Source organism: Epinephelus fuscoguttatus, linkage group LG13 (assembly GCF_011397635.1).
Source record: "Epinephelus fuscoguttatus linkage group LG13, E.fuscoguttatus.final_Chr_v1".
Taxonomy (NCBI): domain Eukaryota; kingdom Metazoa; phylum Chordata; class Actinopteri; order Perciformes; family Serranidae; genus Epinephelus; species Epinephelus fuscoguttatus.
The window spans coordinates 35,241,256-35,256,332 of record NC_064764.1 but is presented as its reverse complement, the minus strand read 5'-3'; the positions used below and the strand labels follow the sequence as shown (position 1 = coordinate 35,256,332).

General features: G+C 40.4%; 1 protein-coding gene across 1 annotated transcript in view; it reads right to left on the bottom strand.

Annotated features, from left to right (window-relative positions):
* cryl1 (crystallin, lambda 1) overlaps positions 1 to 15,077 on the bottom strand; it is a 57,872-nt gene that overhangs the window by 38,724 nt on the left and 4,071 nt on the right. Inside the window, exons 4-6 of the mRNA XM_049595114.1 lie at positions 7,192 to 7,353; positions 1,615 to 1,710; positions 940 to 1,038 (exon numbers count right to left, since the gene is read on the bottom strand). Of these exons, the coding sequence (XP_049451071.1) occupies positions 940 to 1,038; positions 1,615 to 1,710; positions 7,192 to 7,353 (357 nt within the window). The remainder of the gene's footprint in view (positions 1 to 939; positions 1,039 to 1,614; positions 1,711 to 7,191; positions 7,354 to 15,077) is intronic.

Sequence of the window (15,077 nt, the reverse complement as noted above, 5' to 3'; positions counted from 1 at the left end):
CGGCGTAGGCCACGTGTGTAGGCTATGGCGTAGACTCTGCATAGAGCTAATCAGCGCTGATCAAATATGAATCAAAATTCTTTTACTGCATTACCAATTTTTTTTAGCTCAAATGTTTTCAGACACACATTTTAGTGTAGTGTTTATCTGTTTAATGAGAAAGTTGCTCCAGCATGTGGGTAGTGCTTCCTTTTCATCTTGATAGTTTCCAACATGGTGGCCGGGTCACAAACTCTCTCATTTTGCAGCTAAACAGTACACTAAATATGTTTCTAAAACATCTGAGATGAGAAACAGGCAATGCAGTAACAGGGTCTTGATTCATATTTGATCAGCGCTGCGTAGTTTGACAGTTTAAAGATCAGGAGACGTGACTGACATGATTGACAGCTGCATTAGAGACTTCTCGACTCCGATTGGTTGTTTTTCCTCCAGCTGCTGTGATTTTTTTTCACAGACTCTCTCTCTCATGTAGATGCACTGACAGTTTCAGCAAATACGACAATAACTTTATTTCATAAAAGTTACCAACCTAATATCTAATGTCACGATGGTAAAGGACAAATACAACGCCCAAAAGGAAAAACAAACAAAGTCCTGGTTGCAAACCATACATGTGTCACAGAATAATATATTTTAGGTGTGTTTAAAACTGCAAACTAGTGTCAGCAGAGAAGCAGTAACACAATCAGAGACTGTTTAACAGAAGTGGACGTATAGCCTTTGTGACATCACCTATTGGTTTGTTGACTCACATTTCAAAGAGTTGAGTTTGTAACCAGTGTAGTCGCCCCCTGCCGGCCATTAGAGAGAACACAGGTTTAAGGTACTTATGCAGTGGCTCCAACCCTGAGGCTGCGTCCACTTCATTTATACAGTCTATGAAAATAACTGCTCTAAATTAATTGGTTGAGCTAAGGACAGAAACAAGACACTGACCTGGACCAGCCTCCAAGACTCTGCAATGATGGCGGCCTGCACTCTGTTGAGGGCGAAGCCATCGACCTCTCTCTTTAGACAGATGGGCGCCTGGCCGACCTGAATCAAAAGAAATCAGTCATGTGATGAGATGATATTACTGCATCTCTGAAATAATAAACAATTCTTGTGATTCGTATGTGTTTCCGTGTTTAAGACGATGAATTAAAAGTTTATTTACATGACTGAGAACCTCAGTACACCATATGATTTCATTCAAAACAGGAAGCTGCTGGTTTCCAATTTCATTCAGCATATCATGAAATTCATCTTACACAGGCTTGCAAGGAAGGAGACTTACTTGGAACAATCATTGTGTGGTAATCCAGGGACTAGTGACACAATAACATCTCAGATTTGATTCATCTGTGACTGGATTCACAGAATGTGATGTCAGGTAATCAAATTTAGAAAACACCTAACAAACAAATGGATAAAAGGTTTTCACGCCAGGATTCTTAACACTAAACATATATTATTACTCCAGTCCTAACCTGCTTTAATTCAGGATTCTTTTAATCACACACATGACTTGGCTTTCTCAACCTGATGCCTCCGTCTGTCTCTGATATTGACTCATTTGTTCCATCCTGCAGGTCACGACATACCCAGGATTGTGTAATCTGGGATCCTTACCTTGGTCATTAGGGAGTGGGTGGCGTCCATAACGGTTGCTGCCGTCTCTGGGTGAGGTACCAGCTCCACCAGTTTGACATAATAAGGTGGGTTTACCTGGGGAGCACAGGACAATCACGCATCATACTGTGGGTACTGCACTGATACAGAGGAACTGTATCCTCAGGTAGGTACAGCACATAAAATGCCCAAAAGCTGGTAAGTCATTAGAGTTAGTGCATAAAACTTCCCATTATAAGCATGCTGTCAAAAACTATTCCAAACTGCACTATGATACACCTTATTATTACATGTGTATTGTACATCAAACTATTTTACAACTCTATTAATCTGTACATTTACCACGTACTATGCTACATTTTCTCACACTGTTCTATGTGCTGCATTATCCTGCAGCATACTTTACTAAACTACATTGTTATTTTAGAATACCCAGTGCAATACTACAATAATTGTACCCTCACATTATGAGACATTTGGACTGTAAAGGCACAGTTGGTATTTATGGGAACACCCTCAAAACTTAACATCATTTTATGCTAGGGGGAAACACAAAGGTCAAATAAACTTTAAAATCCAGAAATAAGGCTATATTTTTCAACCTGGACCCTATTTTCTCATGTTTTTGTGTCTAAATGAGTACTGGGAGCGACATATTTAAAATCGGTCTGGTGCTGAGCAAGAGCAGCTTCCATGTTGCAAAGTAAACACTCAAGGGAATGTTGGCACTATCAATTTACGCCCACTGAAAGTGTTTGTTTTTCCCACTGACAGGCTCAGATTATTATAATAAGCCTCTGATAAGATTATCAAAAGGATCCCTACAGAGACAGACCTTTTTTATTAAAAGAGTACAATGCTTTTTGTTCAACCAGAAACTTCCTTTGAAATCGCTGTTGTCAAACCCACCAGACTCAATTTAAATAAGCTGTAATTTTATAACCGTGAAACACACTTCATTTAAAGTTGACAGAAACAAAATAAACATCTCACAAACCATCTTGGTTCGTCTTTCCACTGTTCCAACAATCACCAACTCTTGTTTGGGTAAAATAAACCCTGAATTCACCCAGTTAGATGTGAAAATACACTGTCTCTGATTAAACAAAAAGGATCTAATGCCTTATCCAAACTGAAAAATTATGAGTCTGTAGAACCTGCAGTTCTTGAGGTTGCAAATGCCTGTGTGATAACATTATAGCACAGCACATCATCGAAACAGGCTAACGGTGTGAAGTACTGCTTTAGCACTGCTTTACTGTCTTGAAATGTGCAGGATTTTGCTAACACGTGCTAGCATATTACATCATAGCAGGGGCAGCAATAGGACGGCAAGGTTGCATGGTAGCATTGTCACCTCACAGCAAAAGGACTCCTGATTCAAACCCTAGGTGAGTGGTTCGAAACAGAGCCCTTCTGTGCAGTTTTCTCCAGCTTCCTCCCACAGTCCAAAGACATGCAGGTTAATTGATGACTATAAATTGTCCGTAGGTGTGAATGTGAGTGTGAAAGATTTTCTGTCTCTATGTGTCAGCCCTGTGATAGTCTGGCAACCTGTCCAGGGTGTACCCTGCCTCTCAATGTCAGCTGGGATAGTCTCTAGCACACCTGCGACCCCTAACAGAATAAGCGGTTACAGAAAATGAATGAATTAATAAATAGCGGCAGTGGCTCAGCATGTGGAGACTTGGCTTGGGAACCAGAGGGTCGCTGGTTCTGGAGGTTGCAAATTGCCAGTTCAAGTCCTCGTATGGACCAAATGTGGAGTGTGGACTGGCAGCTGAAGATGTGCCAGTTTATGCTCCTGTTCTTGAGCAAGGCACTAGACCCCCTCTAATAGTGTCTCTTGTGTAAGTTCAAAAACCGTGCTTAAAGGACTAATCTTCCCCTTGCCGACCACGCTCTCACCATGCTCTCTAACTATGACTACACATCAACTGTATCCATACACATCGTCTTCACCTACAGTTTAGTAATATTAAATCAGACTTCTGTCCTAGCTTTACCAATTATTTTGTTCAAAACTTGCATTAAATAATTTATATGAAATAACAAGATAAATGTATTATTGATTGTAATGTGTCATTGAATTTGCAGAATCCTGAATGGGCTCCTGGTTGTGTGGCTCCAGTGCCATTTCATGATATGAGATGATAATATCTATGTTAAAACCCTTTGATAAAAATGTCTACAAACATATGTGGCAGAAGAGAGCACAGTACACTACGGTATGCTGTTCTACATCAAGACCTTTACATTACACCTTTTGAACCTGGAGATTTATCGTCATAAAAACAGAAGCAGTGACAGAACAGGATGGTGCAGTTGTGGGGTGACATCTTAATCCCTTTCAAGCTTGGTGGTGACATGTAACTGAACCTGTCATTTTCACTGTAGTATAGGTGGGTCATGATAAATGTTACCACACAGATAGCCAGAGAGCTTGGAAAATAACAGAGAAGCTTTTTTTTTGATTGACAGCAGAAATTATCTAAAATGTTGGCGACAATCAAACTGATTCACTGAGAGGAGTTAGATAAACACCAAAGGCAATATGCAAATATTCAGGTCTGGCATAGATTCATACTTTCATTTGTTCTCTCTGTATACATACAAATTCAATATAAAGGGTACATTGTATTTGACGGTTAATAGGCGTCCCTGCTGCTATGATAAAGCTGTAACATCAGTGGCTAGTGGTTAGTTTTCAGGGTCATCAGATAAATGGCTGAAACATCTCCTGATTCCCAGAAGTACAACAAAAAATGCACAAAATAAATATTTCATGAACAACCTGGACACTGATTAAGATTGCTTGTTTGTAGTTATGAAACAAAATAGCTGGCTGTGGTGAGGCCAGTTAGCAATGGGTGCTTTAATGAAATGACAATGAAAAATGGGCACTAAAAGAAACACATTCCCACTCTGACTGAAGTTAGGTTGTACTCTAAACATCCACCTCATGGCTTCAACTAGAGTTGCTCCAATACTGATACCAGTATCCAGAATGCCTCTGATACTGATACTACTAAGTCTATGCACCAATCCAATACAATGAAATTTAAAAAATAACTACCTCTTGAAGCTCATCGAGAGAATGCCAAGAGTGTGCAAAGCAGTAATCAGAGCAAAGGGTGGCTATTTTGAAGAAACTAGAATATAAAACATGTTTTCAGTTATTTCACCTTTTTTTGTTAAGAACATAACTCCACATGTGTTCATTCATAGTTTTGATGCCTTCAGTGAGAATCTACAATGTAAATAGTCATGAAAATAAAGAAAACGCATTGAATGAGAAGGTGTGTCCAAACTTTTGGCCTGTACTGTATTTATATATATATATATATGACAAAAACACCCTGAAATATCGTGACATTATTTTAGGACCATATCGCCCACCCCTAATTGGTGACCAATAAAAATAACAGTAATGTATGATAAGAGCTGCGTACTGATGAATACAAGCTAAGCTAAGTTCCCCAGTTGGGCGTTTATTAGTTTGAAATCCCTTTACACCAGTGGTGGTAAACAGCTCTTAAAATATCAAACAATTCTTGGACAGAAGCAGTTTTTAAGTCTGTTTGTTTTACTTTTTATTGACCTGTACCGTCTTCCAGAGGGGAGGGAGACAAACAGACAGTGTCCAGGGTGGGAGGGTCATTTTTATGATACAGTTGGCCTTCTTGTAGTCCTTCAGAAGTGGTAGCGAGGTCACAGTGCTCATAGCAGCTTCCCTTGGTCTTCCCCAGTGCAGCAGCCTCACCACACTGTGCAGCAGTAGCTGCAGAGGCTCCTGATGGTGGCCCAGTAGAAAGTAGCAGCAGCTGCTGTGGGAGGTAGGACTGTTTTAACATCCTAGGGAAATAGTGTCTCTGCTGGGCCTTCTTCTCCTGGTAAGAGATGTTTACAGACTATAGGTAGTGTGACGTGATGTAGGAATCTGAAGTTCTCCACCCTCTCCTCCTCCTCTCCTGTTATGCAGAGGGCAGAGTGCTCATTTCCCCTTGGGTATCTGAGGTTTTTGTAATGTTGAGTCCAGGTTGTTATGGAAACAAGACACAGTCGGATGTTTAACCTCCTCCCTGTACATTGTTTCATGGTTGTCTGTTATCAGTCCTACTATGGTCGTGTCTTCTGTGAGTTTAACCCTTTCAATAACAAGATTGTCCGACAGAGCCACGACAAGGTCCCCTTGTGCGTCCTTTGCATTTTCACACAGAACCAAATGACAATGGCATCATGCTGCTCCCGTGTGTGATTACAGACTTCATTGCAGAATCAAAAGAAGCGTGACAGGTATGACGTGTAACACAACAGCATCGGCCTCTAGTGTGCTATATGGCAGCTGATCTCAACCTCGTTGTTTTTTCCAATTTGTGAACATTTTCAGCCACTGTTCTTAGCTGCTAAATGCTACAAGCTGCTTTTAAAATCTCCCGCGCTGAGTCACACGCATAACACGTCACAACCATCCTGTCCATGGGTCCTTACTGCTGGCTGCTGAAGGCAAAGTGGCCTAACAGTGCGATACTCTCGCCTCAAACGGGCAGTGTAAAAGGGGCATTTTGATGATGGGCTTGGAGAGGTGAATGGGGGAACGGTCGTGTAAAGAGGGAGCAGAGAAAAGGGCTGTGAACACACCCCTGTGGAGCTCCTGTGTTAAGGATCCGAGTTCAGTAGGCATTACTGCCAATCCTGACATTTTGTGATTTGTTTCTCAGGATGTCCAGTATCCATGAGCACAGTGAACTGTTCAGGTCAAGATTGCTCTATTTTTGGAGCAGTTTGTGGGGGATTATGGTGTTAAATCCTGAGCTATAATCACATACAGCGTCCTTACATATATGTTCTGCTGTTCTAAATGAATAAGGGCTGTGTGAAGCGCTGTTATGACTACATCATGTGTGGATCTGTTGGTCCGATATGGGCAGCCATGATGTGGGAGAGAATCAGTCTCTGGAAACACTTGGTAAAGATGGGGGTTAAGGGGGATGCGGCAGACCGTACGCCATAGCCCACACACGTGGCCTATGATACCATACCAAAAGTGTTTGGTGGGAAAGGGGCTTAAAATGGCAGAGAACTGATGAGGTCATTCAGGCTTACATGAAATAATACTGTGAACATTACTGTCCAGTCAGTTATGTGGTAGCTGCTGCAGGCTGACAAATTAAACTCCTTTTAAACAGTTTTCCTGGGGCCTCGCCATTATGTGTTAAGCTGTGCACCGGTGCAGTGAAATAGTGCGGACACACAGCTCATGAACAGTCAAACTGTCAAACTAGGCAGTGCTGATCAAATATGAATCAAGATTCTGTAACTGCATTGCCTATTTCTGACCTCAAATGTTTTCACAAACATATCTTAGTGTACTGTTTAGCTGTAAAATGAGAAAATTGCCAACATGGCGGCTGGGTCACAAACAGACATGAACAGACAAATGTAGTACTGTAAAAAGTACAATATTTGTACAACTAAATTAAAGTTTAGTTTACCTTGAATTTGCGCTTAAGTAAATGTTCTTAGTTACTTTCCACCACTGATATTCACTAGTACCGGGACTGTAGTATCACTAACCGGATGGGAGACGAGGCAGCGACTCCTGTTCCCTACTTTAGAGAAGACGTTGCTTGGCACCAGACAGGAAGTGGAGCTGCTCAGGATGACGTCTTTTCCCACAAGACGCTCGATGTCTTGGAAGACGTTCTGCTTGACTTCAAGCTGCTCAAATACACACTCCTGAAAAACACATGCATACAAGGGACAGTGTCCATCACATACAGATGCATATACAAAGGCATAGACGCACACTATTGGTTGTGAAGTCATTGAGAAAAATGTGCCACCGCGCCATGTCTGTGTGTAACACAGTGCGTAAATAATACCTCTAGCCAACGTCTTTGTAACACACAGTGCAGTATGTTCAGGGTGTCTACAGATATCAGACCCTTAAATTTAATGCTTTAAGACCTTTCCAAGACATTCTCTCACTAAATTTACGAATAATTTTTGGACAAATCATCTTTTTCTTAATCAAGCATTACAGATAAGTCTAAGGTTAGTGTATGTGATCCTGAGCAGAAGTAAGTTTTATGTAGGAATATGGTTATTAGAGTGAGTTATGTTAATCTATATTTTGCCAACAGGTAAGTGCGAGTATAAAGTAAAAAGACAGTATTAGGTTCAGTGGTAGGTTTAAATATTTGTAACATCAGCAATGTGGACTTTGATGTAGAGGACCTTGAATTATTTTGACATGACAAACTAAAAGATGGATAAATTAAGTTAGATAAAATGTCTGTGGCAATTGAGACCTCACAAATTCAAATTCAAGACTATTTAATGTATTTGAAGGCCTAATATTTATATAATTGAAAATATATTAAGCTGTTCTAAGGATCTTCAGACACCCTGGGCCCTATTAAAGAATCTTTAGTGCATGATCTACAGTGCAGTGGCATTTAGGGTGTGTCCAACTCCACGTCTGCTGGTTAAACAGCACATAATCCTGGCCTAAAGTAAGACGCTAGGGGCAAAGGAGTCGCATGTAATCCCTTAATTAATCATAGATGTATCTGGGTATAACATGAATCTCGTATAACCGGGTGCATCCGAAGCATTTACATGGTGGATTCTGCAAACAGAGGAAGCAAGCTGTTTTCTGCCGAGAGTAATGCAGTCAGAGCAGCAATGTCCCTGCAGCAAATATCGAGGGACATTTGAGCAGAAAAACTAAAAACTGTAGTTATAAACTTGACAGAGGAAACAGAACTGAACTTTTAGCTTCTGAAATGATCAAAGTTATGCTGCTCCTTGTGCATAAATGTGCACAGCGTCTCTCTTAATGTGGAGTCAGACAGCAGCTCTGCAGCTCTGCTCTGATCTCTGCTATGTTCACATTTTAAAGAATGTCATTAACATTTTCTTCATTAGTGATGTATTATTTCACCCACCTGCAACCCATCCACACGTCCGTCTGTGTTTAACAAACTGAGTGTAAGCATGTGTGAACCAGCCTATGTAGGCTGTAGGCGTATTTTACTATCTGAATAATGCACCCTTTAAACAGTAGGAAAATACTGAACCAGTCTGACATTAGACCAGGTTTTTGTTGGTCAATGGCGCAATCGCTTTCTGCTGCCTCAAAATAGCAATCTACCAACAATGCCCCTGTCTGCACTTCATTTCAAGACCTACACACCCACGGGCGCATACAATTGCTACTTACACAATGTAGGCACTTGCCATGAGAATGACAACCGTGTTGGTCTTAAATTAACAATGACTGTTGTGCTGCACTGTGTATCGCTTTGTGAAGGGTGTAAGATGGGGCCCCTGATGTTCCTGCTCCCACATTTCAAACTTTACTTTCGAAAGTCTACAAATTTCTGCAAAATAACAGAAACAATCCTCCAATTTAAACACTAAATTAGTAATTTAGTATTTAAGTGTTGGCAGAGCACCAGAGAAGCATGACAGTGAAGATGGAAACTTACATCAACACAACAGGTACACGTCATACTACTGTATCCAGAATGTACTCTGATAAATGAAACCAAAACTATCAGTAGAAATAAATACCACTAAGGCTGAGTGAGAAAATTAACTCAGGTGAATCGATCCTTTAACTTTGTACACTTTGTCATCAGTCTTTTGTTCCGTGGTGAGCAGCAAAGTACGACTACGGAAATGTACTCTGATAAATACGATGAAGGCCATATTGTTCTCACATGCTTAAAACCGGATACACCCAGTTTCATGGGTTTTTTTAAACCATCCATCCAATTCAAGTGGAGCTTTTATGAACATCCATCAAGTTCAAGTTGAAGTTTTTAACCATCAATCAAGCTGAAGATGAAGTTTTTAAACCATCCACCAAGTTCAAGTTGAACTTTTATAACCATCCATTACAGGCTGAACTGTATATTACTGAATTGTCTGCACTGTCAGAGTGATGGAAAAAGGAGTGGCTGTCAAAAGTGATAGTTGAGTGTTAATATGTTCTTTAAATGGCAGTCATCAAGTATGTGGAACTGCAATAACTGGCTGGGCGAGCAGCATACCTGCTGAATGCATGCGCAATAAAGTGATGCTCCACTCATCAACATGTGAGCACCAACAGAGAACATAAAGTTCTGATCAGACTTTTTATATAAACTTAAATCCTATCCTTTCATAAAGTCTATTAAGTCTCATTTTATATCCTCTGTTCCATTTCTATAGTCTGTTTTTATTATGTTATTTATATTGGCTATTTCACTCACTGCCTCTTTAAGATTATGTTTTAATTTGTAGCAAATCGTATCTCCTCCTCAAACAGCGAAACAATAGATTCCTATACTCCTGTCTGGATACATATAGACAGTGGTGAGGAATGCAAGGAGTGGTAATGTAGTCTATATAGGATCCGATAGTATGCCATGTACTCTTCCCTCAGTAAGGCTGGTAAGGATTAACTTCAGAGTGCACTGAACACGTTCTCAGTCAGCTGCAGCTGTTTGATCATTTTTTTAGGGAGACCTGTAAAAACATTGTTAAAGCAGTCGAGTCTACTGAATATGAATGCATGTTTTTACAAATCCTGCGGAGACATGAGTACTTTTATCCTTGATATGTTCTTGATAGTAGGCTGACTTTGTAATTGTCTTTCTGTTGCTCTTGAAATTCAGGTCTGAGTCCATGACTTCACCAAGAATTTTTGGTTTGGCCACATTAGTACTTAATAATTAAAGTTCTGAGGTCTTTACACCGACTTCCTGTCTCTCAGAGAATTGATTTCAAAATACTACCGCTGGTTTACGGCACTAAATGGTTTAGGGCCCAAATACATTTCTGACCTTCTGCTACACTATGAACCACTTCTCAGGTCATCTCGGACAGGTCTGCTTTTTGTTCTCAGAGTCAAGACTAAACATGGGGAAGCAGCGTTTAACTTCAAAACTTCAATGCCCTACGTCATCGCCGCTTTTTTCGCATTGCCCAATCGGATGATTTCAGAGGCAGGTCTTCTGTGGTGGTCACAACAACAAGTTTACAGTTAATAAACAATGGAGAAGAAACTGGTGGTAGTGGCTGCTTTTCTGGCCATTACTCAACGTCATATCTCAGGAACAGAAGGGGAGACATTTGGTCAGATACTGAATTGGTGACACTAATCTTAGGTGTCCACCTTGATGCTGTCATGGCTTCATAAGACTCTGGTATGGGTGTAAACTGTAACTGTAACTTGACTGGTTCATAGAGGTTTACAACTGCAAGTAATTCTAGGTTTTAATTTTCTGTTCTCCGTCTCTGTAATGGTGTTTTTAATTGTATCTAGATATCCTTTTATAATATGTTTCTTTTGCACATTGTCTTGAGGCTTTTGATGTCTTATGTAAAGCACGCATTGAAGCTTTGAATTGCCTTGTTGCTGAAATGTACTTTATAAATACACCTGTCTTGCCTATTGATATGTTGAGCAACAAATCTGACTAAGACAAACTGCTGTTCTCAGGGTACGTGCACCAGGGTGACATTTGCATCAGATGGTGTCATGGTATCAGGAAACATGAGGCTGACTATCTGAACAGGAATACTCTGCATATTCCTACTTGTTATTTCCCTGTTTCTAATAAATCCCCTATTGTTCCTTGTTGGATGGACTCAGTGCAGAGTATTGATTTATTCTGGCCCTACCTGTCTCTGCTGTGTTCTGATCACCACCCCTGTGACACAAAGCACTATTGTCTGTTTAAACAGTCACGCTTGCAGCATGCATGACATTTTTCCAGCTTAAGAGGTCAACTTTCTTTTTTATTTCAAGTGTTAAACGTGACTGTGTTAGGACGAGCAAATGTCCATTGTTCAGGATGTTTGAGTTCTTAACATGACAAGATGAGATGAGTGACTCGATGTTAAATTGTCATATTTCAGCAGCGGGGCCCCTCTTGTACTGAAACCTCGTCCTGAAGCTCTTGTCAAAGGAAAGCTTGTCTTTCGCTAGTTAGTTTATGTAACAGACAGCTCATGGAAAGCTCTGATACAGTATATTCAGGTAGTTAGAGAACATTAGGGCATAATGTAATAAAGATGGGCCAAACGGTTAAAGGAACACTTCATCCACAAAATGATCACTTATATATCAGGTATTCACCCAATGTTATGTTTAATTTGTGAAGAAAACTTTGTTTGTTTTGTTGGGTATTCTTATAGAATTGGACTCAGCGTTTAACAACAGCGGCAAAACTGTATCAGAACATTGATTTACAAACTCTCACATAACTACTGTATAATCAAAAGTCCCTTTTACACTGCCAGTTCATGGTGGGAATGTTTTGCTATTATTCCGCCTTGCTCTTCTTTAGAAAAGGTACAATTGCAAAATGGAGGAACAGAGTTGTCTTTCAGTCAGCGACTGTTCCAGACTGGGTTTCAAAGAAACTTAAAAAAAATGCCTCCAGACTTCCTGCTGAGAGGGTTTTCGTCTTCTCCTGTGATTGATCTGGTGACTCCAATGAACTCTTCCGGGTCTGTTTGTGTTTCTGAACCAGTGATGAAGAATCTAAATCATTTCGAATGGCCGAGGGCTCGACTGCAAAAATCAGATTTTTGGAAAACATTTGGTTCCATTTTTACTGTGTCAGTTTTGTTTACAGTATATGCGTAACTGCGACAGAGAAAGTAATTTGTCGTCTTATTTTAGTGGTGAAATAACTGTTTCCTGTAGTGTTTAACAGCCAATCAAATTGCTCAGTGCAGAGTGCTACACAAAGAAGGCAAAGACTTGACGAGAATGATTTTATGTGTTTTTTTTTTTTTTAAGAAAATATGGTAAAAAGAGCATGGTGCAACAGAGGTAATAACGGTGCCGAATCGACATCTGTGTAAAAGGGACGGCCAGTGGGACGGGATCATGGACAGGACAGGTGTGACATTTTAGGGAGGTGTTATGTGCATGACAAACTGGCAAATCGCAGTTAGCAGCTAACTCAAAAAAGAGGAACAGCAGCTGCAAACTGGAGAGACAATGAGGTCCAGGAGCTCCTAACCCTCTGAGCAGAGGACGAGATCAGCCGCCATATAACAGAGACAGTAAATGGTTGTATTTGCCATGTCATACCATTGTTATTGTTTTTGAAGTGCTGCCAACACTTTATATACCTGTTATATGGCACATTAGCGACGCTGTTGCGTTATATGTCACAACCGTCACGTCTTTTTTACTTCCACGATGCCAGCATGCTGTATAAAATCACATACTGATGTTTGGTTCTGTGTAAAAATGCAAAGCAGTGTGAAGAAGGGATTTCTTAGTGGCCCTATTGCAAAGTCTCTCTGTATAAAGAAAAGGGCTCAAGTCTCATCTGTGCAGTCACATGCTCAGTGTTTCCCACAAACATGTATTTTTACGATTAAAAACCTAGGATGGTTTTCACAAAAATCACGTTTTGTAAGAACTGAGCAAACGACTGGATAAATTAGACTTTGGCCTTGTCTACATGTACACAGGTATTTTTCTAAACGTAGCTTTTTCTATGCAATTTGGCCTTTTGTTCATATGCAAACTAACAGATTTTTCAGTAAAACTGTCCAGATTCTCATAAACTCCAGCCCCTTTTAAATAGGAATTGTGCAAATTTGCAGGAAAGCCTAATCAGTTTTTTTTTCAACATTGGCAGTATAAAAACAAAATTGGGGAGTGCAGCAAAATGCCGCCTACCTACTTTTGTTCATACAGAATGCGCCTTTTTCGGGGCAATGAGGGGCATGAGCAAGTAACAAAACGTGTAGCTCAGTGTGTGACGTAAACAGTGACGTGCTCCGAGGGAAGCTGCAGCTGGTCAGTCCTTCGGTGATTCTCTCATAAGTTGGCTCGTCCTTCACCGTCCCCGTCATTTGAGGGTTAATGGCCTCTTCGTTTGCGAGGGCAAGGAGGACACGCAAGTCTTTGTCTCCCCAGTTGCTCATCTTTACAGTGTCTGTCAGGTTTGCGTTTCCCTATTGCTACTAGCTGCTCATTCCTGCTATCAGCTGTTTCCTGTTTATCCACCACCAGTGGCTCGCATGTGCGGTGTCATCAACAGCTCCTCCCACAAGTCATCAACAACCCCTCCCATGGCGGGAGGCCGCCTCTGTCTTTTTAAACCCAAAAGGTTCCGTCAATATGACTACCCTAAGAGACAGAAAATTGGGCACTTCGGATCAACTCGCCAATCCAGCTCTGTGTGTCTAAACGCTTGCAGCTTGCCGGCAAAACGGCCCAACATTCGCCAAAGTTTTGGGAGTGTAAAAGGGGCTTCAGTGTTCAGTGTTGACGTGTTGACACATATAACAAAGTTTTGGACTTGTAACGTCAGAGTGTGCAACATTATCTTCTTTTCGAGGTGTCACAAATGTGACTAAAACAGGGCTGGCTCCAACCTTGCTAACAGGAATTTTTACATTTACACATAAACGTGCAGTTAGTCTTCCACTATATTGAGGAACAGAAGCACCAGAATGCACCACAGAGGTCACTGCAGCCAGCCTTTCAGTAATAGTTTTTTTAGGCCTCTGACTCTTCTTCTTCTTTGTGTAGCTTTAGAGTTATGAGTACATCAGCGCATGTTGGTAGACATGCTCTTGACTGCACTTCAGTTTTATTTTGCGTTTTCATTTGGGTGGAGACTTTCTTATGTGTGTCAACTCTAATGTTTTTGAGAGTGATATAGTTTTGCTGTTGTTAAATGTGGCCCCCTTTTACTTTAATTCATCAATAATTTGCTCTGTTTTTGGATTCTTTGTTCATCATGGAGACATGAAAGAAAAACAACAATTTCTTCATGGATTCAACAGAACATGGGGCGAGTTACTGATGTACAAATGATCCTTTTGTGGGTGAAGTATTCCTTTAATGTATGATGAACTCAATAAGTATTAGAAAGCAAGGCTACATTACAGACAGGCACAATCCAAAGTCAATCATATTGACTATGGTAAAGTCATGTTATGTGACAGATAACATGCAGTGAGTAGTCTGTCACACATAACTGTCTGAAACATTAAAACTGACTTTACTACATACAGAATAAAATCCACAAAGGGAGAAACGGTCTAAACTTTGCAAAATGCTGGCGCTCAGCGGTGAGATGTATTTTAAGGTTTATTCAAACTGTCATCAGAGATGTCTGGGGTATTGCGTACTATCAGTATTAACCAATGATGTTGCGCCCCCTTGAGGACAATCACTGGTTCTTTTGAAAATACACATATTGAACATACTGTACTGAGATTACTATAATCACAACAAAATTTGATTTAAGGTACATGATTGAATGCATGTGATGAATGAATTAACTTTGCAGAATTTCCATTGGGTCACACACTACATACATCTGGTGGAAAAAGTACTCAGATTTTTTTACTCAAATAAAAGTAGAAATGTGTTCAGTTTTTCCATTAAGTTTATTTTGTCTTAATGGTTTTAAGCCTGTTCTTAGCTA